The sequence below is a fragment of the Lemur catta genome, chromosome 3 (assembly GCF_020740605.2).
Source record: "Lemur catta isolate mLemCat1 chromosome 3, mLemCat1.pri, whole genome shotgun sequence".
Taxonomy (NCBI): Eukaryota; Metazoa; Chordata; class Mammalia; order Primates; family Lemuridae; genus Lemur; species Lemur catta.
In genome coordinates this window covers 14,734,176-14,761,904 of record NC_059130.1, presented here as the reverse complement: position 1 = coordinate 14,761,904, position 27,729 = coordinate 14,734,176, and the positions used below count along the sequence as shown (strand labels likewise).

The 27,729-nt window shown below is 57.8% G+C and overlaps 1 protein-coding gene and 1 long non-coding RNA gene across 5 annotated transcripts; one reads left to right on the top strand and one right to left on the bottom strand.

The window, feature by feature from the left end:
* Nucleotides 1-887: 887 nt before the first annotated feature.
* Nucleotides 888-23,743, bottom strand: KCNC4 (potassium voltage-gated channel subfamily C member 4). Of its 4 annotated transcripts, none has more exons than XM_045546752.1 (4): nucleotides 22,739-23,743; nucleotides 10,966-11,902; nucleotides 8,645-8,848; nucleotides 888-2,682 (listed from the first exon to the last, which is right to left on the bottom strand). In XM_045546752.1, exons 1-4 carry the CDS (start codon nucleotides 23,414-23,416, stop codon nucleotides 2,594-2,596), a joined length of 1,908 nt encoding a protein of 635 aa, XP_045402708.1. In that variant the 5' UTR covers nucleotides 23,417-23,743; the 3' UTR covers nucleotides 888-2,593. The 4 variants fall into 4 exon arrangements, with proteins under 4 accessions (XP_045402708.1, XP_045402711.1, XP_045402709.1 ...); XM_045546755.1 differs by having other exon boundaries at nucleotides 888-2,048; XM_045546753.1 differs by having other exon boundaries at nucleotides 888-1,986.
* Nucleotides 23,744-24,872: 1,129 nt separating this feature from the next.
* On the top strand, nucleotides 24,873-26,462 carry LOC123634588. Its single transcript, XR_006733965.1, has 2 exons — nucleotides 24,873-25,735; nucleotides 26,084-26,462. It is a non-coding gene; the product is annotated as an uncharacterized LOC123634588 (long non-coding RNA).
* The last annotated feature ends 1,267 nt before the right edge of the window (nucleotides 26,463-27,729 follow it).

Genomic DNA, 27,729 nt, shown 5'->3' with positions numbered 1-27,729 from the left:
CTGCGCCAGGATCCTCACGCGCGCTGTCCCCGAAACCGGTGCTACCGTTAACCCCGCTGACACACAGGGAGACAGGGCTGGCGAGCGGCTTCCAAGTTACCCAGCCACCAAGTGGCAGATCCAGACTTTGAACCGGGGCCCCTGTGACTCCAAGTTTATGCCCTGAGTGAGAGAGTGGGGAGTAAGATAAGGATAAGGAGAGACAAACATGCACGCAGATCTGGCAGAGACTGGTGCCAAATGAAAATGCAGGGCCCCGTGTTCAACAATTATTAATTTCATGATGGCGACAGCTGAACATTAAATCCAACATGGGGCTCTTCTGAGCAACTGCACAGGTTGCACACCCACGAAGCCGGCCCTGTGTGTGCCCAGCGTCAGTGTGAGAGGGACAACAGGGAGGGTCATGACCCATCCTATCTGGGCCCAGGATGTGTTCATTCCCCATCCCTAAGTGGTCCCGGGTCGTGCTACGGGTCCCTAGTTGGCCTCAGTACCTCAGCCATCCAGTCACTGCAATGACTTCGGCATCCCCAGGGCCTTGGCCCACTTAGAACTGGTGCAACTGCAGGGAGGAGGGGAGGGCTCCTGCACAACAGGCAGGGATACAGAGTCATTCCTTAAACAGAGAACGCTCTTGTCTTCCACGTTGCGGCAGGGGTTCGTTCAGGGGCAGCAGTGGAGATCGGAACACTGCCTGGGAGTCAGGGGTCCCGTGTGGCCTTGGGCAGATGACTTTTCATCTCTGACACTAGTCTCCAGTTGTAAAATGCAGGGGTGGGGCAGGGTTATGCTACGAGTGTGTTGCATTCCTCAGGTGTTGAGGGTGGGGGCCCAGGGAGGTCCCCACAGACACAGAGCCCGAAAGGAGAGGCGGAGGCAGGCGCTCACACAGCAGGAGCGGCAGGACGCTCCGGATGTCTTTATTGGGGCTCGAGCACAGCATGACAGCTGAAGGCATGCGGACAGGGCGCGAGGCCCGGCCTAGGCATGCCTCGAACACACACAAGGAGACAGCTTTAGAAAAGGACTAACCAACACCAGGCGGGGGCAGGGAGGAATGGGATGGGGAGGGAGGGCCGAGGGAGGGGCAGAGGCCGAGGCTGAAGGGGTCGCCTGGCCTCTGCTATTGCACGCATCCTCTGGCCACCGGCCAGGAAGTACAGTATTGCAACTGGTCTCCTCTCGCCTGAGGCTTCCCCTTCTCAGACCCCTGAGCCAGAAGGGCAGACAGACCCCTTCCCTGCCCGTCTGCCCAGCAGCATCTTTGAAAACAAACAGACAAAGGAGACAGAAAAATAAAAAATAATAAAAGACAAAATGCCCTCCTCAGTCAAGGACACAAATAGGGGTGGAGGAGTCTGCAGAGGAGTCCCTGGAAGTCCCCCCACAACTGGGGTGCAGCTGGCTGAGCAGTGACCCTGGAGGGCAATCTGGCCTTCAATAGACTTCAACAGGCCACCTGCTGACAGGGTAAACACCCCCAAGAGAGAGTAGCCTGCGGCCACCCGCTGAACTGGCAATTCCCAGGTGCACTTTTCCTGGGACATTCCACACACATGGTCAGGAGAAACAACAAGGAATCAGAGAAGGGGAAAGGGATGGGAAACTAAGGGAAGGGCAAGGGATTGGAGAGACACAGCCTAACAAAGACAAACCACCAATAGCACGTGCACTACACACAAGAGTATAGTATGTATGAATATAGATACTATATGTGCATATATATCTCTTCAATGTACAGTAGAACATCAGACCCAGATGGCTCCAGGCCCCGAGGGTTGCATGGGAGGTTTTCCACCAGTCCTGTGCAAACAAGGATATCTGAGTCTTTCCCAGCGAAAGATTCTTGCCTGGGTTCCAGAGTTTCCCTAAGCCTCTGGCTTTCTGTCTGTCTGCCTGTCTCTCTCACGTTGGTGCCGCTTTAAGAGAGGGTGAGGACTTCAGCCTGGGCATAGTTGGACGAGAGGGCGTCTTGGCAGGTCTCTGTGTTTAAAGAGCACAGGTGTGAGACACTGGGACGCACACTTTCGGCTCAACATTGCCTTCTGGAGGGGGGGTAGGGAGTTCAGCAAAGGAAAGGTAGAAACAAAGAATGAGATGTTAGAAGGAAGCCAGCTGCTGACCCACTGGCTGTGGGCTAAGGACAGGCCAGGAGCAGAGCTGGAAGGCATGAGGAACCCAGGGCTAAGAGGCCAGGAAGAGCAGGGATGGGTCAGGGAATGGGGTGAGCACTTCATCACCCCTCTGCCACCCCAACTCTAGGCCAAGATGACTTGGGTGATGTTGCAGCTCATCTCCATACCTGTTCAGGTAACCTCTAGCTCCAAGAACCACTAGCCTCTCAGGTCTTCAAAGCTCCAGTGCAGTGGAGAGAGGGACCACAGCCCTGCAGCCTGGCATGGAGGCAGTGGGGAAGGTTCCTGATGTGGCCTGTGGCTCATCAGCCATCACCCCAGCGGGTGCCTGTCCAACTTGTGCTCTCCCCAAAATAGCTCCATCTGCCATTACCACCCTGGGATATTCCATTGTCCCAAGGAGCTGCTGAAGAAGGCTCCTGAGTATGGTGCCATGTCGTGCCCAGCCCCCTTCCTCACTGTGGCAGGAACAGAGTCCCAGCAGCTGGAGGGCATGCAGCCTCAGGTGAATGCTGAAGGGGAAGGTCACGGAGGACGAATGTGCCTGTCTCAGGAGAGAAGGTCAGGAAATAGCATCTTAGTGAGAAACCGGACTCCTCAGAGAGCTCTTATCGGGATCCCATCCTCAGCCTGGGATGTGTGTGACCTGGGCCTTCCCTTCCGAGACCTCCCCAGTGGGGCACAGGCAGGGCAGGTAGGGATGCTGCTGTCTCAGCCACAGAGCTGGGTCAACAACACGGGTGGCGGTTTCAGCCCCCTCCAGGTCACGCTGGGACAACCCCTGCAACCATTAGGTCTGAGGTCCAGGGCCAGGCCTCCCGTCCAGTGGGGCCAGATTCGGCATCCAGACCTCACAGCTTCCACCCTGGCTGCCTGGCCACCTACGTCACTTTTCTAGGGAAAGGGTACTCTCATCTCAGGGCGATGCTGTTTCCATCTCCTTCAGACTGTGTGCCCCAGCCACCTCCTCAAACCCTGCCCCTCAGCCCACTGGTGCTGTGGGCCTCTGAGTACCATCCTTGAGGAAATCAGAGAAGTCTGAGGTTCTTAGAGCCCCATTTCCAAGGACAAGCAGCGAGAGCTGTGGTCTTGCCTTGTACTCCTAACACCAACCTGTCTGCATAGGTTAAGCAACACCTTGTCACCACCAGGGGATGGAGGGAGTGCCTCTGGCCTTCCTGCTGGCAACTAGAGCCCAAGATGCACTGGTGAGAATGCCTGGGCTACTGAGGGGTCTGGGATGGGCACGAGCGAGGCAGGAGTCACAGCAAGGCTGTGAAGTGCTGGGAGCTAGGGAGCAGAGCACCCCATTCTTGCTGGTAATGGCCTTAGGCTGCCTTTTCACTGGTGTCCATGGACTCCCCATCCCCAGGGGCCTCAGAGTTGGGGAGGGGTCTTCCTAGGAATCAAAGGGTGCGGCAGGGATTTCAGAGGGTGAAATCTCTGGCCAGGGCAGAGGCCCTCCTTCCCCAGGAAGCTCTGTGAAAGGGCAGCCCTGGCCCAAGGGCTGCCTTCCCTCTGGCTCCTGCAGCCCAGGCCTTAGGCTGCAGCCTCCTCCCCTCCAAAGCCCTGAGAAGTGGCCTCTAGGTTTGTGCAGCTCTGGTAGACTAGAAGGTGAGGTTGTGAACTCCCACCGGGCTGCCCCCCTGCTCTGTGAGAAGGGGCCGGGCCCCAGCTACAGGGAGGGACTTCTCCAGTGCACTCCAGTCCAAGGAACACAAACCGCACTCCCAGATGGTGGGTGAGAGAAAGCTTCTCCCAGGGAGGGAGGCCGGAGGCCCGGGTGAGCCCGAAGCCTGTGCAGCAGCCCCCTCCCTTGCAGAGCCTGGTGTACAAGGGGGCTCTGTAGTGCCAGGACTCACTGACTCACTCCGCCCTTTCCCAGCGCCCTGGGAAGGCCCTACCCAGTTCTCCCATTAGCTGGGTCCCGTCTCTCCCCTATGAAGCCAGGGAGCCGGGAGGGACGTGTGAGAGCCCACCTCCCCAAGGCATTAGGGGCTCCAGCCTGGCACTGCTGCATCTTGTCGCCCAGGGACATCTGTGCCCACCACAGGGGTGCTGTGAGCAGGCCCGTCCCTGTGGGAGGGAAGGAGGCGGTGGGTACCGTGGAAACTTGGGCTTCTGACAACTTGAAGGCTGCCACAGAAATAGCGGCCTCAGTTCCCCGAACCAGAAAGGCAAGTCAGAGGAGAAAATAGCTGTGGTACCCGTGCTAACCTGGAGGCCTAGCTCATCGTGTCCCTGTCAGGGCCAGGACACCTGGCTCTTCACGTCCCCGTCAGGGCCAGGACGCCCGGTGCTAGGGAGCCCTGCAGGGGCAGGACTGGGCCTGTCAGCTGTAGGGGAGAGAGGCCCATCGTCCCCATCGTGCTCCACAGGCTTCCCCATCCCTGTCACTTAAAGGGGCCTGTTCCCATCTGAAGGGCAGCTGCATAGAGGCCCCTGTATCCCCCCTTCTCAACTTCGAGGGGTCACTTCTTCCTGAGAGCAAGAGGGAGGCAGGCCTCGCAGACCGCAGCAGGGCTGGGGTGTCCCAGTGCCCTCCCTGCACAGACCTTCCTGGAAGGGACATTCTTGTCTGCCTAAGGCCGAGGGAGGCGCTGACAGGGGGCACAGGCTCTGCACAACACCCCCAACTGCATGAAATAATCTGATCTTTCTTCCCAGCTCACCTTTTGGGGTGGCCCCAGATTTCCCAGCCTCTGCTGCCTCCCCGAATGCTGTCCTGCCGTCCTGTCTGTGCCCACCGTGGAAGGAGCAGATATGGACCTTACTTAGTCATTCCCTCCCCAAAGTTGCATAATCTGACTCTAAAAATTGCCAGGCGCATGGCTCTGTTGTCAGGTCTAGTTCCCATCAGGTGAAACAGGCAATGTCTTGGCTGAGGCACTCCTCCTTCCTCAGGCTGGGAGGGCCCCTTCCCGGAAGTGGCAGCACCAGGTGAGGGCAGGACAGCTTCTGTTCTCGCGCGTCCCCTCAGCTGCCCCTGCGCAAGGTGTACCCCTGCTCACCCAGTGACTCACAGACCTGTTGTGCTCCGGGCTCGTTAGGTAAATGAATACACTTAATTATAGAAATTAGATGAGTCTCCGGTTCTGGCAGGAATACAGAGCACAGAGGCTGGGTGGGAGCGGCAGGTGACTCAGAGGCAGGGCGGGGAGTTTGAGGGAGCGGGAGAGGGAAGAAACACTGTTGCGGAAGCAGAGGAAGCAGTGTGGAGAGAGATGCCGCAGCTCGGGGCACAGATGGGAGGCCGGGCGCCACCGCTGGGCGTCACCCGCTGACTCTAGGCAGGGGCCCCTGAAAGGGAGGGCCTCCCATGTCTAAGCAGTGTCCCCATGGCTTGCACCAAGCCTGGGGCTACAACTCTAGGGACCCCCAGCTGCGCCCTCGGCCAGAGCTGGAAGACATCAGGCCTTTTCTCCCAGCAGCACTGCCCGTGAGCGCTGCCCTTGCAAGGAGTCAAACCTCCTTCACACCAGCAGAGATGCCCCATGTGACAGCCTTTTCCTTGCTGGTCTGGGTGTGGGGTGGACAGACAGACAGACAGACAGGCTGTTTTGTTACTGATTAAAGGCCACGAGGAATGGAAGTACATTTGCAGTGATTAAAAATATTAACGCAAGCGTGGCTCCCCAGCAAGGCTGACCGGTCCCGGGCGCAGTGTGTACCGCCACATACGCGCCTGGCTGCTGCCGTCGGCCCTGGTGGGACCCTGAGAGACAAGCAGGGCCCAGACACAGGTCCTGGCTGTGCTGGCACCTATGGCTCCGGAAGAGGCCGGTATGGGTGGGGATGGGGTGGCAGCCCTGGGAGTAAGCTCCTCTTGCTCTCGGGCTCCGGAGCTGAACGCTGGGAGGGCTGGGTGCTGCGGGGGAAAGACTCAGGGGCCTGAATTCGCTTCCATCCCTCCCGCTGCTCCCTTCAGGGCCCAGGAGGAAGGAGGGCTGGGAGGGCATGTGAGTGTGCCTGTTGGTGTGTGCGCGCCCGGAGGTGACAGAGCCCAGGGTGTCGCTAAGTGGCAGAGTGACCGGGGGGTGGGCTGGTGAGGGGGTGGAAGGGGTGGGCGAGCAGGAGCTTTCTCGGAGGGTAGGGTGAGCTGTATCGCGATGCCAGTGGAGACAGCCCCAGGCTGGTTCCAGCTGCTCCAGCTATGTTGTTTAGACTCCGGGACTTTTCACAGCCTTGGTGAAGAAAAGGCACAGGGGTCAGTGAGGCCCAGCTCCAGAGATCCACGCTCCAGGGGACCCTGCAGGGCAGGTGGCCCTGGGCTGGGCTAGGGGGGTCTGGCCCTCCTTGACTCTCCCTGACCTCTGGGTCACCTGGGCTTCTGAGGACAGACTGCAGGGTCCTATCTCCAGTTGACCTTTTTCTTGTGCCATCCCCAGGTAAGCTTCCCTCCACCTCCTTCATAGCCCAGCTGCACAAAGACCCTGCAGCCTCCAGCATTGGCCTTCTTGACCCTAGAAGCCCTAATTAGCACCTGGCCCACCTTCGTCCCAGGGAGCGGACACCGTGACACATGGGCAGCTACAGGTTAATGATGGGGTCTGTGCCGGTGGCTGGCGGAGGCCTGGGCCCACTCACTCCTGGTCCTAAATGTAGCCCGAGAACAGAGAAGGGAGGCATGGTGTGGCGTGGGGAAAGTTGTCAAGTGCGCACTGGGAGTTTGGCGATGTTAATTGCCACACTTGCTTAGCAAGGCCTGTTTCCCAGCAACCCACCTGTTCCCTCACGAAGGTCACTCTAATTGGCTGAGCTACACGCTTGTTGCCAAGAAGCAGTGCAGAGGCATCTTGAAAACAGAGCAGCCGGGGCCCACAGGTACCCCAGAGACGGAGGGTGGGGGAGCGCAGGCGCCCTGCCCGGTGCACACACACGTGCAGCCCCTTCCCCAGGTGCGGCCCACTCCTAGTACCTCGTGGTCCCACACAGCCTCTTCCACACCTACCTCCACTGAGCCCGGCAGCTCAGGGAGGAGAGCAAGCGAGCCCGGCACTCAGCTCTGTGTGCTTGAGTCCTGTGTGGGGATGGGGTCCCTTCCCCGCCTCAATCTAGGTTGTCCGCTTAGCGTGCTCCAGCCAGAGCAAGGCTCTGGGCCTGAACAGGCGCGCAGTAGAGGCGGGTAGGGAGGCAGAAGAGAAGGCCACATCCAGGGCCCGAGGATAGGGGCATGGCGGGGAACAGGGGAACACAGGCACGGTACAAGGTCTGGGCTATTTGGCTGGGGCCTCTGGGCCACCTGTTTCCCGGAGCCCGATCACTGCTCCTGCTCCTGCCACGCCATGGAACCCGGGCTCGGCACAGCTGGACACACGACTCTCGGGGCCTGGGTGGAGTCAGGGTGGTCTAACCGTGGGAATTGTGGTGCTGAGAGGGCCAGGGAAAGGGCCTGGGAAGGTGCCCCACGAGCCCACATGGCCTGGGCTGGCCAGGGGACATCTTTTAGGGGACACAGGGATTATAGGCTATTCCTGCAGCTGCCACTGCCCCTGCATCACTCAACCCAGTCTGGGATTTAGGGTCAGTGGGGAGTGGAGATCGGAAATCTGGCTGGCTAAGAAGTGGCAGAGGACCCGGGAAGAGCTCTGTTCGAGGGAAGATCAGGGTCTGTCCTGGAACAAGGCAGATGTTTAGGTAGGTTAGGTCACAGGCACAGGGCAAAGGGCAAGAAAGACAAAAAGGTGATCGAAAACTGGGTAGAAAAAGCATCTGGTCTTAAGGCCCTGGTTCTCAGCCGCCACGGGCCCTTGACCATCCTTGATCACTTCTATGCCCTTCCCCAGGCCAGGAACCCCTAGCTCCACAGCCCAGCTTCCGCCCTGTGCCTGGCACAGGCTCGGGGCTGGTGACGGGACTTCAGCCTTCCCTGACAAGCAGAGAATGGCTGCTCGTTTTACCTCTCCAAATCCTTCGGAACATCCCTCGGGTGGGACCCACTCTCCCTGTCACCCTGCCCCCTGGTCACCCTGGCCCTGCCTCAAGAGGACAGGCACATCCCAGGGGCTTGCAGATCGGGGTCAGCCCATCCTGGGCTCCAGGACCCCCCGCACACGATGGGAGGATGTGGGGCCTGTGCCAGGCTCCCTCACTCCCGAGTGCTGCTGTGTCTCCTGGCACGACTGATCGGGAAGCCTTAGCCGTGTTGCACGGGGGCCTAGGGAGAGGCCGGCAGTGACTCTGTGGAGCAGGGCCTGAAGGTGGAGGAGGTGACGGAAATGGAGGTGAGGGGCAGAGGCCCCTGTCATGGTGTCCCCTCAACCCTCTAGCACCACTCTTCCCTGTGGGCACCTGGCGGGGAGGGCTCCGGGTGCCCTTTTGGGATGCTGGCGGCCTTTCTAATCCAGGGACTGGGAAATCAGGTACCCATTCTAAAAGTAGGGGCACACGAGACGGAGGAGATGGTAGCCACAGTCTTAGGGGTGGGAGACCTCAAGCTCTGTGGGGGGCACTGGGGAGCCTTAGCTCTGCAGGGACTCCCCACCTGCCGGCCCAGGGAGCCATACCTTTCCGGACACTACCGTCAGCACAAGCATAGTCCCCAGCGCTGAGCAGGAAGCAGGCAGCTGCCTTCTTGTTTCTGTCTCGAGTGGCAGAGCGTCGCAGGGCCCGGCGCTCCTCGGGGGTGGGGGCAGAGGCCAGGGGCTGGGTTAGGCCGGCTCCCTCCTCGTCAGACAGCACTGCATTGGCATCACCATTCTGCTTAGAGTCTGGAGGGGCAGACAGAAAGGAGGCTGCATGAGGGGCTGCCTGGGCCTTGCTCACGGGGTCAGCTGGGGTCTCTTGGGTCTCAGACCCAGGGTGTCACTCCCCAACCTGAGCAGGATCTACCTGGGAGGGCGTGTCACCAGAGCCAGGGAGGAGGCTCGTGCCTAGGGGCAGCGGCAAAGGGCAGGATGCTGTGCTTGGTCTGAAGGTTGGCTTCCCGCCCAGCCTTGGCCTACAGCCATTCCTAGGGGAGGAAGCCACAGCACAGATACCCAACAGCAGGGACCCTTGTCTGCCTGCTGAGGACTGCCCCGTGAGATCAGCCCTAGGCAGGTGGCAGACCCTACTTCTTCCTCAGATCTGGCTCAGGCTGACACTTGGACGAGGGTGTGCTCCCGAGGAGAATGTGGGGCTTGCTGGGATGAGGGTTAAACCTACAAAGCGGTACCCATGGCTCTCTCTGGACCGCCTGGAGGCAGTAATTCTTGTTCACTAGGCATTTAGACCAGAGTCCACTCCCCAAAGGGCTTAGAGCCCCTGCTCCCAGGGCCAAGCTGTCTCTGGGGAAGACACGGTGGGACGAAGCCGCAGTTCAGCTCCCCGCTGCTGTGGGCGTAGTCCCAGCCCCTTGCCTCTGTCAGGCAGCAGCGCGGGTGAAGCTGGGCCCTTGGATCCGGAGAAGGGGAGCCTACTTGGCCTGAAGACAGTGGCCCTGGCACTGGCCAAGCAGGTCCTCAACGTCGCTGAGCAGTCAGGGCCAGCCCAGGGGTATGGCTGATGGAGCCACACACAGTTCCATGCACACTGAGGAACTGACCCGACTCCCACATTTGGACATTAGGATTCTCTCTAAGCTCTGAATGGGCCTCAGAGTATAGCTGAAATTCCCTGGGAGAGTTATATTCGGGGATTAGGAAGGGGTACCACTTTGGTGGGGGAGAAGAGGAAAGCCTGACCGGTGCTGTTCAAGCAAGATCTTTGGAAGATCCAGGCCCCTGAACGACCCCAGGGAATGAGTGGCCCCCAGCATGTATGATGGACACATGCCAATAGGCCACCAGTGGGTGTCCCCAGTCAGGCACCTCCCTGGAGGACCCTTCCCACTCTGCCCCAGAGCTGAGCCAGGAGCTGTTGTCTTAGTCTCCTGGCCCCAGCCCAGCTCCCCAGTGGCCTTGTCCTGGCATCCAACGGCTCCCCATACCAGGAATCCCATGCCCTCCCCGGGAGCCCAGCCTGTACCCAACAGCCAGATGCCTTTCCCACTCTGCAGCCTAACTCCATGCTGCTGGGGATTCAGCTGATTTACAATCTCTGTTTCTGACAAAGGTGGCAGTGGGCTTTCTTGGGGTGGCCTTTCCCGTCCTTGAAGGACAGGATTCAGATGCCCAGGCCCTCTCCTTCCAAGATGCAGATGCCAGTTTTTTCCACCTTCCTCCCTGTCCTAACACTGTCTGGGCCACTCCGCCCTTGGTCCCCTTCCATCCCATGTCACACCCTGAGCCCAGGACTCGATCTAGCTTGTGCTGAACAGAAGGCAGCCTCCCACTGCTGTTACGTTATCACATTTATTAGGCCAAAAGACACCAGACTTGAATGTTTGGAAAGAAGTGATTCATGTGTTGATGTACCTTGGAAGAACAGCTGCCCTGCTCTCTGGCTAATAATGACAGTGCCTGACATTTATAAAGTGGTTTTAACTTCTCAAGATGCTTTCGTATCTGTCATTCATTGGGGTCTCTCAAAGTCTGGGGGGTAAAATGTTGCTATCATTCCCATTTTGCAGGTGAGGACTCTGTGCCGAGGGAGGGTGAGGGACTGGCCTCAGGGCACACAGCACAGTGGCCAAGATGGGATCAGAAACCAGGGCGTCTAATACAGAGCCCCATGCTCCACGCGTCACAGCCTACACTGGGTGGCACACTCACTCCACAGATCCGATGTTCAGGAAGCTATCAGAGAGCCAGCCAGAGGACAGAGAAATTCGGCCTCTATACTTTATCCTCATAAAGGCGCATCTTATACTTAGGAAAGCCCAGCACAATAAAGCACACCCCCAAGCTCCAGGGGCTGAGGTTCACCTGGGGGAAGAGGGGCCTTCCTTCCCAACCCCTAGTCTCACCTGCCCGTTTCCTCTCGACCACACCCTCCTCCCGGGCAGGGGGGCTGGTGTCACTGTAGGTGCTGTCCCGGGGCGAGGTCTCCTCAGACTTGCAGTACATAGGCGACTCGAGCTGGGCTGGCCGCGGCACGTGCTTCTTCCGTTTCTTGGGCAGCTTCTGCTTGGCCATGGCCAGGGAGTAGTACATGCCGAAGTTGTTGACAATGACGGGCACCGGCATGGCGATGGTGAGCACGCCTGCCAGCGCACACAGCGCCCCCACCAGCATACCCGACCACGTCTTGGGGTACATGTCCCCATAGCCCAGCGTCGTCATGGTGACCACGGCCCACCAGAAGCCGATGGGGATGTTCTTGAAGTCGGTGTGGTCATTGCCCCGCGGGTCGGAGGGCCTGGCCCCGATGCGCTCAGCATAGTAGATCATGGTGGCGAAGATGAGCACGCCCAGGGCCAGGAAGATGATGAGCAGCAGGAACTCGTTGGTGCTGGCCCGCAGGGTGTGGCCCAGCACGCGCAGCCCCACGAAGTGGCGCGTCAGCTTGAAGATGCGCAGGATGCGCACGAAGCGCACCACGCGCAGGAAGCCCAGCACGTCGCGGGCCGCCTTGGACGACAGGCCGCTCAGCCCCACCTCCAGGTAGAAGGGCAGGATGGCCACGAAGTCGATGATGTTGAGCAGGTTCTTGACGAAGTCCAACGTGTCGGGGCAGCACACGATGCGCACCAGGAACTCCAGCGTGAACCACAGCACACACACGCCCTCGATGTAGGTCAGGATGGGCTCCGTTTCCACCTCCCGCCGGAAGCGCACGCTGGTGATGTTCCCCACTCGGTGGATCTCTGTCACGTTGCGGTCGATGTTGAAGGCCTCGTGGGTCTCCAGGCAGAAGGTGGTGATGGAGACCAGGATGAAGAAGAGAGAGGCGAAGGCCACCACCTGTGGGCAGGGGAGGAGAGCAGGGGCTAGCTGTTAGACAGGGATGGATGGGATAGCTGGGGACATGGCCTCTGCACGAGGGTCACCAGGCAGCATGTTCGAGGGTGAGAAGTGGGGTTAAGGTACAGTCAGGGGCTGGAACCCCCTCTTCAGAGGGGCCTTATCCACCTGCTTGGGCGCTCTAGGGCAATGCTTCGCAATCTTTGTCACGGTGCACAGAAGACAGAGGCTGCTCCGGGCCGGAAGCAACCGGCCAGGGAACTACAGCTGCCTGGCCCTGCCTGCGACAGCTCTGCCCACCTCTAACCCATTCACGTAATGGGTGTACAAACTCTCTTAGAATCTTGTTATGATTTTGATCCAAGAGGTTTAGGGCAGGGCTTGTGATTCTGCATTTCTTTTTTTTTTTTTTTTTTTTTTTTTTTTTTTGAGGCAGTGTCTCACTCTGTTGCCCGGGCTAGAGTGCCGTGGCATTAGCCTAGCTCACAGCAACTTCAAACTCCCGGGCTCAAGCAATCCCCCTGCCTCAGCCTCCCGAGTAGATGGGACTACAGGCATGTGCCACCATGCCTGGCTAATTTTTTCTATATGTGTTTTTAGTTGCCCAGATAATTTCTTTCTATTTTTAGTAGAGATGGGGTCTCGCTCTTGCTCAGGCTGGTCTCGAACTCCTGACCTCGAGTGATCCTCCCGCCTTGGCCTCCCAGAGTGCTAGGATGTAACACTGCATTTCTAACAAGTTCTCACTGAGGCTATTTGTCCACAGACCACAGCTGGAGTAACCAGGCCTTAAGGCAGTGGTCCTCAAAGTGAGGTCCTGGACCAGAAGCATCAGGTCCTTGGTTAGAAATGCACATTTCAAACCCCACTCAAACCTACAAATGAGAAGCAAGAAATCTGTTTTAACAAACCTTCCTGGTAATTCTGATGCATACTGAAGTCTGAGGTCCACTGTGGTAAGGTAAGGACGCCCAAGGGCAGGCAGCCGCGAGGAAGAGCAGGTTGAGCCTCTTCCTGCTGGCTGAGCCCATTGGCCACAGCCCCTTTCTCCCACCTCTCACCTCGGGATGTCCCCGTGACTGCCTACATAAGCCCCTGAAGGAAGACAACAGGCACCATGGCAGGAGGCAGGGTGGTCTGCCCAGAATAACCAGTCCCAACCCTTCCCACGAAATAAGATTTCCTGGGACTCTGAACTCTGAAGAAAAATGAACCATCCAGATCAGAGAGTGGCAGCGGCTGATCCGGACGGCTGCTAGGATCTCGGCTAGAATGATGACAGCAGCACCCGGCAGAGGAACGGCTGGGTTTAAGTGTGCAATCATTATAAATGGAGATGAAATGCATGTGTAATAACACCAATTACGCAGCCTTCATCTATTATTCATGCCCTGCCATTCATCATGGTCAGGATGCCCGCTGCTGGGGTCCAGTCTTGTGCGCCCTGCTGCTGCCTGTCCTGCTTGGTGGGTGGGGCTGTGCTTCCTCCCCCACCAGAGGGCTGAGCCTAAATAGGCGTGGGTAAGGGAGATCTGTGGCCCCATGATCACCAGCAACTTCCATACTTGCCCCACCCTGATTCCCACCTGGCTGTGGCCTTAAGGGCCCCCTGTCCAAGGAAGACTCAGAGAGGTTTTCCTCCCTGGGAGTCTTTACCAGGAGGAGAAGGACACACCTTATTCTTAGTACCACAAAACACCAATGAAGACTACAGGCGGATCTGGGAAAATGAGGCAAGTAGCAGCACCTCCAGGGCTTCTGGAGCAGGAACAAGTCTGAGAAGGGAACTTTGGGAATGAACACTCATCAGCTGTCCCTTCTGTGCCTGGCACTGTTAAGGACTCTGTATATGCTTCAATTGCCTTCAGTCCTCCCAGTGACCATGGCGGGCCTCATCAGCCCATTTTATGCAGGATAAACTGAAGATCAGAGAAGCTACATACTTGCCTAAGATCACACAGCCTGGAAGGGGTGAAAATAAGATTTGAACTCAGAACTGTTTAACTTCAGAGGACGTACCCTCTTTTCCTACTACTCTGTCTTTACCACCTCCTGGGCTAGGTTAACTCACCAGCCCAGGAAAGCTGTCTCTGAATTGTTGATCTTGTTCCCAGTCAGTTCCCTGATGCCTGCTATTTTACCCTTAAGGATGTGCGTACCTCATTTACACTTGAACTTGGATGGATCGAACAGAAACAGCTGGGGTCAGGAGATGGACAGCAGACATACTTTCCCTACATTACAATTTTGCCTGGAGCTTCTCCTGCCTGCTTCTCCCCAATGAAGGTAAATTTCACGTGCCTTTCTGGCCTCATTTTTCCTCCTCTGATAAGTGGACTGCTGAGATAACACAATCTGATATGGACGTTATGCAAATGGCTCCAGCCCTTGGGCTCTCCAAGGCCATACAGAGATGAGCTGGTGAAAGGCGTGCCCGTGGCTGTGGCAATGCTGGGAGTCCAAGTCCTGGCACCACCCCTGCCCGGAGAAACAGAAGGGGCTGGCGTAAGGGTGGGGACAGCATATCCCAATTCTGCCAGGAACCATGGGAAGCAGGAGCTCACCCTCTGAGGAGAAGTTAGCCAGGAGAGTTGGCCCACCTGGGAGCCTGAGCGTGAAGTTAATTAGTGATTTGGAAAAACAAGTTCAGGAAGAGCTGCCAGAGAGCTGAGCACAGAGAGCAGAGGGAGGGAGGGAGGACGGCCCAGCCCCAGCCACCCTCACCTGCAGGGCAAGGGGCCTGCCCGGCTGCCAAAGCCACTTGGGCTCGCTCTGCAGCAGGCAAGAGAATCCTTCAGGCCCAGTGGGTACAGACCACCCTCCTGGACTATGAAACGACCCCTGTATTCCTGCTTTTCACTCAAGTTTGCTTTTTTTTAAAACACAGATCTGTTCCATCTATTAACTTCTAAACTTCACATCCACCCTCTCAACAGATGAGAGCAGGAACATGGCAGCCACACGTGCCCAGTTTCCAAGGGAAATAAAGATACAAGAGGGCAGATGACATGCTCAGGATCAAACTGGGGCCAGGTCTCCTGACTCTTGGCTCAGAGCTCTTTCTCCTCGGTCCCTCTGGCCAAGCAAGCGGGGACAATCCGTCTCCCTTCTTGGTAGGGCCTGTCCCTGCTGTGCCCTCTCTAGGGCTGGGCAGCAGGTGCCCAGCAGGCCCCAGGAAGCCCTCACTCTCCAGGGAGATGGAGCTGGGGCCGAGCTGTGGCATTTCCAGTGGCCTGGGCTCTGGCACATTGACCTGGGTGGGTCCCGAGCTCACAGGTTCCCCTTCAGGGCCCAAATCTTTCTTTTCTCCCCTAAGTCATTCCCCAAACTGAAATATTTTGTAAGTGGTTGACCCTGCTTCCAATGGTGCTTTTCACCCTCTGAGGGCAGGGATGCTGCTTTCTTTCTCACATCTCCCTTGATCAAAAAGGACAAAAAAGGCCCAGGGAGGAGGTGGCTGCAGCAACACCACTCTGCTTAGAGGTCAAAGCCTCCGGCTGGAGCCTTCTATTCAGGCCGTCCTGCAGAGCTGGCAGCGCACATCCGAGGCTCGTCCATCCATCAGCCACCGCACTGACAGCCTGAGAGCAGAGAGCAGCTGGAGTCCTGGGCTAGAAGCCTCGGCCCTGGGGTCAGATTTCCTGGGTTCCTCATCCTGGCCCTGTCACCCAACCAGGTAAATGGTGCCCTCTGTACTGTCTCCGTGATAAAAAATGGGACAGTACTAGTACCCACCTCTAGTGGTACTGTAGGATTAAATGAGCTTCTAAATGGCAAGGGCCTGGCACCCAGTAAGTGTCTGATAAAATGGTGACAGAGCTGAGGAGGCTTGGGGTCCCCAGGGGGACCCATGCATGCAGCTTCTGAAGGTGAGCTGGATCTGAAGCCAAAACGTCACAGAATCCTTGCTTTTCAGAAGTGAAAGAGACTCAGAAGTTTACCTAGTTCAGCTCCCTTTCTGCTGTTTGATAGATGAAGAAACTGAGGCCTGGGGAGAAGTGACTTGCCCTGGTTTCCATGGCTTAAGCTGTCAGTTCTTTCCACTGCAAAGGGGATGGAATCTGCTGGAAGTCAAAACTGCCCAAGCAGAAAACTACCGGTATACACTGGCTCTGCCCGTGGCAGCTCCTGCCCTGCTGGGTGGACAGGCGGGTCTCGGCCTCTGTGCAGGAGTGCGCTTCTCCTCCATGCTCCCTGCTCCGCTGGGCTCCTCAGACACACGCTGCCTGGCTGTGTCCTGTTCGGGACCCACCCACCTCCAAAGGCACAGGTGTTTCAGCTGCTGGCTCAGCCCTTTCACTGGCCTCCTCCACCAACTCCACCCTAGAACTTTCCTTGTGGAAATGTAAAGTCACACACTTTGGGGTTCAAGCCGGCTTCTGTTACTAACTGTCTGAGACCCTGGGCAAGTTTCTTAACCTCTCTAAGCCTCAGGATTTTTATTTATAAGATGGAAAACTGAGCACCGACTATGTACCAGACACTGTGCCGAGGAACAGCAGGAAAAAGCCAAACACCCTTGCCCCTTACATTCTAGTGGAGACAGACTTGCAACAAATAAACAAGCAGAAAACATAGTATGCCAGAGGGTGTAAGGGTCACAGAGTGTGAAGAGAAAAAGGAGATAAGGGGTGTGAGGGTGGGAGAGTTATTTCAAATAAAGTGGTCAGGTAAGGCCTCAATGACAAGGTGACACCTGAATAGAGACCAGAAGGAGTGAGGCAATGAGTCATATGAAGATCCAGAGTGTTGAAGAGGCAGAAGGAACAAGCAGTGCAAAGGCCCTGGGGCTACAGTGTACTCGGTGCGTGTGAAGGGATGAGAGCAGTACCTACGTTATAGGCTCGTTTTGAGAATGGAAAGATACTTGTAAAACTCCGCACAGAGCCTAGAGTATCTCAGGAACCAGGCACAGGCTGGGTGGAGGGGAGATGTGACAGACACCAATCACCGGGACCGAATACAACCAGCGGGGGCAGGAGGGGAGCCCGAGGAAGAAGGGCCAGGGAGACAGATGGACAGATAAACATAAGGAGACTCATGCCCGAAAACCTATATTAAGGATGAAGTGTAGGAGAAGGGAAAATTGAGAACACAGCCAAAGACACTTGCAGAGTAAGATCTGTGGGGATGTGGTGAAGGACTGAGCCTTCTGGCGAAGCGAGATCCTAGTGCCCAGGCAGTGCTGGAGAGGAAGTGGGGCAGCCCTGGGGTAGGAGGCGGAAAAGGAGAAGGTCTGCCAAAAAAAGGCATCTCTGAGCTGTCCCCGGGCTCCTGGGATAGCTCCCGGCCTGCATTAGGGCCCAGATCCCAGCAGAGGGACATCTCCTCTTCTCACTCCTATGGGCTCCCCTAGGAACAGAACCTGCCCCTGCCCCACCTCTGGCTTGTGTCCGGAGCCAGCTCCTACCTAGCTTGTCCTCTGCTGAGCTGACACTTGGGGCCTCTCTGGGCCACTGGGTTGCCCAGAGTGAGTCCCAGCCCTAGAGAGACTCCGGTCAGCCCAGAATGTACTGTTCAAATGGAATTCCTGGTCACTGCCCATCTGCATCCCACGCTGTCCTATCTCTGCTTGGGCAGGTCCCCTGGCCAGGAAATTCCCCCTTTCCCTAACTCTGCATGGTTTAGCACTACCCACACTGGGAACTTATTTATTTATGTATTTATTTATAACCTGCCTCCTTCTAAAAATTACTTAAGGGAGCTAAGACATTATCATACAAGGCCCACCCAAGTCAACTTCTGTTTCCTTGCCGAAGCGTCCCTGAATGCCCCCACACCCCGACCCCATCCGACGTAGGGGTGGGATTGATTCCCTCCACTTACCTCCTATTGAACTTTATTTGTTGTGACTACTGTGGTACCTCTCATGCCATTTCTTGTCACTTAATTTCCCTTGACCGCCACCTACTCCACCTGAGCTGGCTCTCTTCAGGAGCAGGGACCACCTCTGACTCATCTTTCGATTTCTAGAACACAGCATGGTGTCTGGCATGTAGTAGCTGCTCAGCAAATGTCTCCTGAATGACAGGAGCCAGGGTGACCTGGTCCTGGTAAGCCTGTCATGGGGAGAGATCAGGCCCACTGATAAAGGTATTCCCAGTAATACCTCCAGGTAGGGGGGCCTGGAACCTTTGCTGCTCTCTGGGGTGGGACAGGCCCACTTCCTGGTAAGGTCCCCCTGCCTGGTGACAACCACCCCCTAGCCTGAAGAAAACCACAGCAGGGAGCCGGGCCAGAGGTTGGTTGCACCCAGGGCACAGGCGTGGCAAAGTGCTCCGTACCCAGCATTCCAGGCTGACACTGGCCACGGGTGGAGGTGCATGGCCTGGGGGTCTCCTGGCTCCCAAGGCCTGGCTGCCTGACTCTGCTCCTCCCTGCACTTCCCCCCATGCTCCAAAATAGCCCAGGTTTACCTTATCCCCCTCCCCCACTCCACACCCCACCCCAAATGCTGACAAACAGAAACACCTCATCATCCAGAGACAAGATGTTCAGAGGCAAATGTTGGTCTGTTCAGAACAAGAGAGGAAAACAAAACACTTCTAGGAGGAAAACTGGGAGGTTGCCTAAGGGTAGGATCTGCAGGGAGGCTTGGCCCCCCTCCTGCCCTCAGGAAGGAGGCAGAGGGGCTGCCTGGAGCAGGCTGGCACCGCCCTGCAGGACACAGGCCTCCCGGGCTCAGGTTCCGGCTCACCCAGCTCAGAGGGCACAGGACCAGTAAGTCCCCCTCACTGCAACGTCTGTCATGATCACTGCCCGGGGCCCCAGGCAGCGCCTGGACCAGCGAAGCCAGGGAAACTTCAGGAGGGCAGGCAGGAACGAAGCCCTCGTTTCTTTCCTAGAAGGCCTTGGTTTCATTCCTCTGCCTGGGCGGGGGAATCCTGGCTTCCACTCCTAACAAAAGCTCCCTTCTTTTTTCCTATGAAAGACCCACAGTGAGAAAAAAGAGAAAGAGTTTAGACTTCAGCAATTCTAGGGAGTGAGGAGAAGTGACGGTAGGGGTGGGAGGAGAGTGGAGGAGGAAGCTTTCGAGTGAGGGGCTGCGCTCCGAGCCCTCCGGAACCAGAGGCCCTCGCTGGGCAGCAGCTGAGGGAGGCAGCGGTAGGAGCACAGACTCGGACTCATGAGACCCGGGCTTGGATCCTAGTTCTTCCATCAGCTGTGCCACCCCGAGCAAGCCCCACTGGGCCTCGGGGGCCTCGTGTGTAAGTGGAGGTCAATGATGCCTGCCTCACCGGGGCCAGATGAGCTAGTGGTCAAAAGCCTAGGTCAGGCACCCGGCACACGGCGGCCGCTTAACAAAGGCAAGGACCAAGCTCTAGCTGCCTTCCTGGAGCAGGGGGTCCTGCGGGTCACTTCCTCTACTCACAAGGCAACATCGTGGGAAAAGCAACTGATTTAGCCAAAGGACTATAATCCTGAACAAGGCTGATCACTCAGCTAAAGCCAGCCCAGCCTCTGAGACCTCTGGAAACTGGGGTCAGGGAGGGGAGTGCCCCAGGGCCCCATTCTTCACGCCTCCTATCTGCTCTCAGAAAAGGAGGAAGGCAGGATTCTATAGCTCTGGGTGCTGCCAAACCTCCACAGCTCCCCCTCAAGCTGTGAAGCCACCCTGGTGTGCACTCACTATGGCCTGGGCAGTGGGAAGGTGGGGGCAGGATCAGTCTTCCCCTCGTGCCTGGCCCCACCTCAGAAGCACAGCGGCAGCTGCCCCTAGGCCGGCCACGGTGAACAGAGCAGGGTGAGCCTCCCAGCAGGGAGTGAGCCTGAGCCAGGCAACAGGCCCTCATCACCAGCCCAGCTCACTTTGCATCGTTACAATGCACCACTCAGATGACCATGTTGTGTGTTGGAACACAACCGTGCTGCTCCTCTGCCCTCCTTAGCTCCCCACCCCAAAGCAGTCCCCTGGGTGCCAGGGACCAGGCCGGGCTAGGAGGGACAGCACAGTCCCAGCACTCCCATCACAGCACTGTGCCCTCAGGCCTGGAGGGGTGGCAGAGTAAGTGTCCCTTCTGATGTCCCCATCTCCCCCAGGGTTTTCTGATGCCATCCACAGGGGGCACAGAACCTCAAAACACCTCTCAGGCCAGAGTAAGAAATGAGCCACCTCTCCACCTCGAAAACAGCCTAGGTTCAGTGGAAAGAACATGTTGTAATTGCAGGAGCAAGGGCTTGGGAGTCACAGATTCTGGCTTTGATTCAAAACCGGCCACTCTCTGGCTATGTGATCTCAGGCAAGTTGTTTACTGTCTCACGGCCTCGATCTGTTAAGTGGGGATAAAGGCCCTGTTTTAAGTTTATTGGGAGGATTAGAGATTAAAGCATATACCGCAAAATACCTACATGGAGTGCTTAATAAATAGCAGTTACTAATTCATTTTTAAAACTTATGTATTTCCATCTGTGTGTCCCAGGCTTGACTTCACCTGTGTTCCTAGGCAGGTGGCAAGTCCTCTTTTGGTGCCTGTGCCAGCCAGCGCCCTACACAGCTATTCACATCAGTGCTAACAACCAGAGGCCGCAAACTAGGGTTGGTTGCAGATTCTGCTATTAGTTAAGTGTGTTGACAAATCTTGGTTTCTTCATTGCTTAAATGAAAGAATTAGCCCTGCCTCACCACAGACTTTTAAGACCTAAACTGAAATGCCCAGGCTGATGATTCCACATCAAAAGGGAAAAGATCTTGAGTTCCTGGAGGGCTCCAAAGGGCAGGCCAGGCTGTGGGCTTACTCAAATAGAGGCCATTCTGCATTGAGTTGAGAAAATAAACTCACTGATGGTACAGCCCCTTGGAATCCCAGAGGGGAAGAACCTGAGCAATTGTAAAGTCCCCAGAGATCCTAGAGTGTTCAGAAATAGGGGCTCCCAACCAACCCATCTCATTCCTGCACCCCTGGCTTGACCCCTTTCCCCGTCTCTATCAAGCTGAACCCACCTACCCCGCCCCCCCCCCCCCCCCCCCCCCCCGCCAACGTTGAAAGAGTCTGAATCATTTGTGCTCGTCTCCCTCCCCTCCTGCAGACAGCCAAGCGCTAACACTAGCAGCGTGAGTAAACTGCACGAGAAGCCCATGGAACTCACAGCAGACTCAGGCCAGGGGTATTACTGTGCCCTCACCTTCTGAGCTGGTCTCAGGGCTGCAAGGAAAGAAACCAAGGCAGCTGAACTCTAGCTTCATTCTCAGTCCCAAAAAAGATTCCCACCTTCCAGTGGCTGCCTGCAGCCCAAGCTTGGTATCCTATGGCCCTGAGACCTCTGCTCCTTCCTTGTCTTCCAGGCAGGAGATGCATCTGCCCTGGTCTGGCATTTCTGCCAGCCCGGCCCCTCCCTGCAGCCCTACTCCCCAAGCCCTTGCCCTCCCCTGGGTAGAGAAGTGGAACTTTTCCTTTCAGACTAGAATGAGGCCCAGCACAGGGAGGCTGAGGGGTGGGGTTACTGAGACTCATTAACACGGTAACTTAGGATGCCAGAGGTACAACCAGCTTCCATAGAAAAAACCGGTCCCCAGACCCAACAAATTACATTGCTCTTTCCCGTCTCCCAGACAGACCCCAGTCTGGCTTCAGGCTGCCAGCCTTGAGATCAAACACCAGCCCCAGGGGTTTTCTTTTTATAAACAATCTAAAGCCATCCTTCAGGGTTGTTTTTTTTTTTTAAGCTGCCCACGCATAATGGGGGCATCCCCCATCACCCCCTTTCACTTAATGGGGTTAAGGGAAGCTGGATCTGAGTGATGGACCTACTTATAACTTTAACTCAAACTGCACAAAAGTAATTTATGTAACCAAAACGCTTGTATCCCATAATATTCTGAAATTTAAAAAAATAAATTAAAACTCATTAAAAAAAAAGGAAACTGAATGAATTTGGGGAGGGGGTGATGGGAACTGGATCTTGCCTAAATCTGTGCTTCCTCCTGCCCCCCCCCATACACCCATCTCAAGCAGTAACCTGAACCAGGGCTTTCTGGGAAGCCAATTTCTGCTGCAGCAGAAGGAAAAGAAACGGCAACAAATCTGGTATCACCAGGAAGCCTGTGGCTGGCCGCGGGCTGTGGGAGCCCGAAGGGCCTAGACCGGGGTGGGGAACCTGGGGCCTTGGGGCCATATGTGGCCTTCTGGATCCTTGAGTGCAGCCTTTTGACTGAATCTGAATTTTAGTCCTTTCTGTCTAAATCTCCTCTTATCCCGGCTGAGGCCAGGACATCACAGGTGTGCAGGAAGCCTTGGGGCATGGCATGCTTCCTGAAAGAAAGGAGGTCTCTCCTAGCCTGGACAGGAGGCTGGGTTCTGGCCTAGGCTTTGCCTCTTGCAAGCTGAAGATGCTGAAGCCTATGCCCCCCACCACTAAAATGCAAACTTGTCAGCACACCGAGCTGCTGGGAGGGTTTAAATGAGGTGGCCCAGCATGGAAGCATCTAACACAACACACCCCAGTTGTCAGTCCCCAGCAGAGGGCCAAATTCCAGCTGCCCAGGACTGTGGTCCTGGGGAGGAGTGGAGAGAGCTGAAGATTGGGCAGCCTGTGCAGACCAAGAAGAGGGTGGAAGAGCTGAGCTAAGGGCACCCCACTCACTGCTAGGGGATGCGGCAAAGCAGGCAGCTGGGATTGGGTCCAAGTAGTAAGTCAAGTGTGTGCAATCTCCTGATGGAGCGTGCAGGAGAGAGGGTGGGAGTGTGTAATTCCCCTGAGAGCCATGGAGGGGAGTTGAGAGGGAGGCGGGAACAGCCTGCTGTGGTAAGTGTCGGTCCGCTCCTCCCCGCCCCTACCCATCACTGCTACGCGACCCTTGCAGACCCAAAAGGGGGAGACCCGGGCTGCTGCACTCACCCTGGCTGCCCGAGAGGAGTAGGGATCCTCGAAGAGCGCCCACATGCGGGGTTGCCAGCCGCGGCAGCCCCCGGACCCGGCGCCCGAGCCCGCACCTCCCTCGTGGGGGCCCAGGCGCTGCAGGGCCAGCTCCCTCTCGTCGTCGCCAGCCTCGTCGCTGGGCCCTGGGCCGCCGCCGCCTCCGTCCGGGCTCTCAAAGATGTCAAGTGCTTCCTCGGCGTCCCGGTGCTGCCGGTAGGTCATCCAGCAGCAGGGCTCCACGTCGGTCTCGTCGATGCCCCAGAAGGTGAGCTCCTCCTCGAAGAGCGGCCCGCACACGTCGGCGGGGCAGTGCAGCTTGCCCGTGCGGTAGTAGTTGAGCACGTAGGCGAACACACCCGGGTGCCTGTCGAAGAAGAACTCGCAGCCCCCGCCGCCGCTGCTGCCGCTGCTGCCCGCACCGCCGCCATCGGCCTCGGGCCGGCCCCCGCCGTCGGGGTCGGCCAGCCAGGCGAGGCGGGTGCCCGGTAGGGTGCGCAGGGTGCTGCGGTAGGTCTCATGTCGCGTGCCGCCCACGTTGATGATGATCTTCTCCGACGCCTCGCCCTTGGCCATTTCTTCCTTCAGACATGTTTTGGACGGAGGCTTGTTCCCCGACTTGCGCCCGCGGTAGGAGGAGACACACACCGAGCTGATCATAAGAAGCGCTGCGGGGCTCCGGCTTGGGGCGGCCGCTGCCCTCCAAACACCCTTCCCGAGGAGGCAGCGTCAGACGGGGGAGGGGGAGGAGACGAGGAGGAGGCGGGAGGCGGCGGCGGCCCCTCTGCGGCGTGGCCCTGCCCCCTGCCTACCCCCCCGGGGCGCGGAGCCCGAGGAGTTGGATTTCTTGGGTGCACAGGTGGTTGGGGTTAGGGCAGGCAGCGCCGGGGAGGAGGCAGGAGGCGGGAGAGGAGAGCCAAGGGCCCAAGCGAGGGTCCCGGGGAGGTAGGGGCAATCGCAACACGGTCCCCTGCTAGGATGGGACACGCCCCCCCCACCCCCTAAAAGACAAGGAAGCGCACAGTCCGGGCGCGCTGCGAGGGTCCGGGGCGCGCGCGCTCACACTCACACGGGCCACCCGCTGGCTCCCAGACCGCGCCGAGCCCCGGGAGCAACCGGTTTTCCCGCGGCGGCAGCGCAGCAGCAACAAGTCCACCAAGCGGCTGCCGGGACCGGGCCGACGCTCTCACGGCAGCCGGAGCTCCGCGGGCCCGGGCTGCGTGCAGTCAACACGAGGCGGCGGCGGAGGCATGTGGCCTCTTCCCCCCATTCATAAATCCAGCGCAGGACAAGGATGGCGGGCGGGGCCGAGCTTAACGCGGCGGACAGGCGGGCGGGGGCTGCGCAGGGCCAGGCGGCAGCTGGAAAACAAGCGCGCCTGCAGGAGCGAGCCTCGGGTCCTGCGTCCGCGGCCGGGAGCGGCGCCGGGCCTGGCGCAGCGCTGCGGGGGCCGCGCTGGGGCGGGGGGGCCTCAGACGGGGCGTCCTGCGCGGCGCCGAGCCGGGGGGGGCGGGGCCGCTCCGGGCAGCGGGGCTGTGGGCACCGGCGAAGGAGTCTCCCGGGCGGCGGCCGAGCGGCCAAGGACACCTGCAGGCTTCCCGGGCCGCGCGGAGAGGGAGCCTCAGCGCAACGCCCCGGCGCCGGGCTCCCGCGATCTGGCGGCGCTGGGAGCCACGCCATCTACGCGTCTGCCCATCTCCGGGCGGGGCGCTGGCCTGGGCTCGCGGCAGGGGGCGGGCGCGAGGTGGCCTAGGGGAGGGGGCGCCTCGGCACTGGTGGGCTGGGGCTCTACGGGCTTTCGGTCTCCCTCCGGCGATGGCCGCGGACGCTACGCTCCAGTGGCGCCTTTTCCTCCGGGCCCCGCCTCGCCCCGGCGCGCCCTTCGCGGGGCGGGGTGGGCGGGGCGCGGCGCGAGGCCGACTCGGCTCCCTGCAGGGCCCCGGGCGGCCGAGCTCTGCCTTCCTCCGCGGAGCCCAGCGCGGCCGAGGCGCGTAACCCGCTCGCCGCCGGCGCCCAGCCCAGCGCACCGCCCCTGCGCGCCTCCGCCACCATCCGCGCCCGCGCCCCGCTCCCCGCCTCCCCCGCGCCCGCAGCTCCTCCCACTGCAGCCCCGGCGACACCGAAGCGCTCTGGACCCCTGACTTCTAACCTCCGCCCGCTGCTGCTTGCTGCATCCGTCGCCCCCTCGCCGCCAAGCTGGTCGCATCGCTGCCGTTTCAAGAGGCTGACTGGAGGCCGGCGAGGAAAGAGAGAGAGACGGCGTCGCGAGGAGGCGGCTGCCCACTCCTTCCCCAGACACCGTTTTGGGGCCTCCTGACCACCCCGCCCCATCCTGCGCCTTGGACTGGGCCCACGACGCCCACGGTCTTGACGCTTTCCGCCTCTGAAACAGTCACCAAAGCCCCTGCAATGGAATTGGGGGACCGGTTGGCCTTGGGCAGAGAAGCGGCTCCTGGGCTGGGTGGAAGGAAACCGTAGCCTTGGGGTTGCCACCAGAAATATGGTATGGGTGTGGGGTGGGTGGCCTGTGAGATCAGTAGGTTAAAGCCCTGGCTCATCGTTGCCCTGGGGCCACATAGGAAGTGCGGGTGCCCGGCCTTGTGACCTCCTCTTGCAACAGTGAGTTGTTCCACTCACTGTAATTTGACTTTGCCTATGTTTATGTCCTCTCCCTTCTCTGACCCTGTGCTCCTCCAGGCCATTGTGCTTTTTCATCCTGATGGCTCCCACAGTGCCTGCCTCTGAACCTGTTTGCTAAGTGATCGAGAAGCTGCCATACCCCGAACATTAGGCACCAACCAGACTTTACTGGCCCTATCCCAAGAGCAATTTCCAGATTTATTTGTTTTTGTTTTTAAGTCCAGAACCTCTTTTACATCTTTAAATTAATCCCCACTTTTTTTTTTTTTTTTTACAGCTTCAGGCAGCCTCCATGTCTCTCTGGATGATGTAAGGAGGATTTTAAGGCAGAAATGCAAGGTAACTGACACACCTGCCTTGGACAGTTGTGCACCAATTGATTTCTAGATCAGGCAGTACTTAACCATCCAGGGGAAAAATAAGACAAGGGCCTATGTGTGCTCTCAGAAAAGGTTAAAAGCCCAATGCAAATGCAAGGGATTTTTATAAGCGAGATTCTCATCATTAATGAGGTCAGAAAACCAAATGACAGTCTTTGGTGATCTGCACTAATGCACAGGGGAGGTGGGGCCCATCCTGGACTGAGTCAGAAACACACATTTGCTGGAGCCCCCTTTGTGCCCAGCTCCTGCTCCTTAAATCTGATGTCTGCATGTCAGAGTTTAGCTGGCTTTGAGTTTGTTACAGCAAAAAGAAATATCCCAAACGTGACTGGGAAGAGAAGAGCCAGGACTGACCAGAAGCTGGAGTGAAGATGAAAGAACCACAGGATATTGAAGAATTGGCCGTAATGAATAACTTTGAAGTCCTGTCTGGTCTGTGTCCTCGGACTCCCCTGGGGTCTCTCCCCTGCTTTCCATTCGTCAAGCTGGCTGAACTCAGGCATTCAGAGCAAAGGGAGAGGTTGGTGGAGGTGAAGTAGGTGAGGGAAAAACATCGCAGTATCCCACACCTGATTCATCTGTTCACTCAGCAAATATTTATTGAGTACCTACTACATCCCAGAAGCTGTTCCAGGCACTGGAATACATCAGCGAATAAAACAGAGTCACTTGCTCCTAGCAAATCTGCCCTACTGGCACTTCCATTCTGCAGTGCTTGTGTGTGGTGATGTGCACCTGGGGAAGTAGGTGGAGGGAGGGAGAAAGCTGCCAGGGAAAAGGAGGCCAGGAGGGAAGGAAGGGGGAGCAGAGAGCTGGGGTGGGGGCAGGGGAACCTAGGAAGAGGTGATGAAAACAGAGGGCCCAGCCTGGGACAGGCAGCCAGGTGAAGGTGCATGGGACAGGGCCCAGCTCAGCACTCCTGGAAAGGACAGCTCAGCCTCAGGCCAGAGGACTCCAGAGTAGGCCTCATCACTTGCTGAAGGTTTTATTCTAGAGCTTTGGACTAACCTGTTACCTGGGCCTTTCTGGGATATTCAGGGGGAGTCAGTGTGCTGCAGTTGGCATCATGGGGCTTATCCCATCAGTTCTGTGTGTGTGAGGCCGTGCTATACACCCAAAACCCCGAGCCCAGGAAGGAGGGGACCACCCCCTGCCCAGCTGGCTGTGTGACAGCCCACTGTGGATGGGAGGGTGCTGCCCCCTGGTGGTGTGAGGACATCCTGGCTCGGGACCTCACCCTTAGCTCTGGGCTGCGTTGCCGAGCAGATGGTCTGGGGTGGCAACTGATTCTGGGCTTCCTGTTGATTCCAGGACCTCAGATATCTTTCCTAGCATGACGCTCCCATCCAGGACTCTGCCTGCTCTCTCCTCCATTCCTCCAAGACCTTGATAACCAACAGGCTTAACAAGACTGCAAAGCAGCCACAGTTGGCAATTCCTAATTCCCCAAGCTTCTTTCCCACAGTCTCACCTTTTCTGCACCTTCCTGTCCAGGTGCCCTGGTTTCTTCTGGATGTCAGGGAAGAGCATCCATCTGAGAGCCAGTCCACAAGGAGTGTCAGCCACGGTGGGTTTCCCTCACCAGGAACAAGGATATGGCAAAAGAACAGGAAGAGAGGGCCATGGTTGATTCCAGAGTGGCACTGATGGGGGCTGTTGAGCACCTGTAGACTTTCTAGAGCCCCTCCAATAAGACCTTCACTTTCTAAATGCATCTACCCGTCCCCTCTTCCCACTGGGGGCCTTGTGTGGGCTTAGCATCTTTGGGCTGACACATCATCCAGTCTCCTCTCTACCCTCCTTCTTCGGACCCTCCTTGTTTTGAGGGTCTCCAGCCCTGGGAGCAGACCCCATGGCTGCCAAGGCTAGGTGCTATCCACTGGTGCTCACACCTTCCCCTTGCGGCATTCCAGCTCCTGTCAGGGACTGACCCCTCCTCCTTCAGGTCAA

Bases quoted from the DNA above. Each gene is read 5' to 3' on its own strand.
- KCNC4 (XM_045546751.1), bottom strand. From the start codon at position 23,416: ATGATCAGCTCGGTGTGTGTCTCCTCCTACCGCGGGCGCAAGTCGGGG. The intron at 8,849-10,965 runs GTGAGACTAGGG...CTGCCCCTCCAG, and splicing joins GGTCGAGAGGAAACGGGCAG to ACTCTAAGCAGAATGGTGAT. The intron at 8,333-8,644 runs GTATGGCTCCCT...CTCCACCTTCAG, and splicing joins TGACGGTAGTGTCCGGAAAG to GCCCTGCTCCACAGAGTCAC.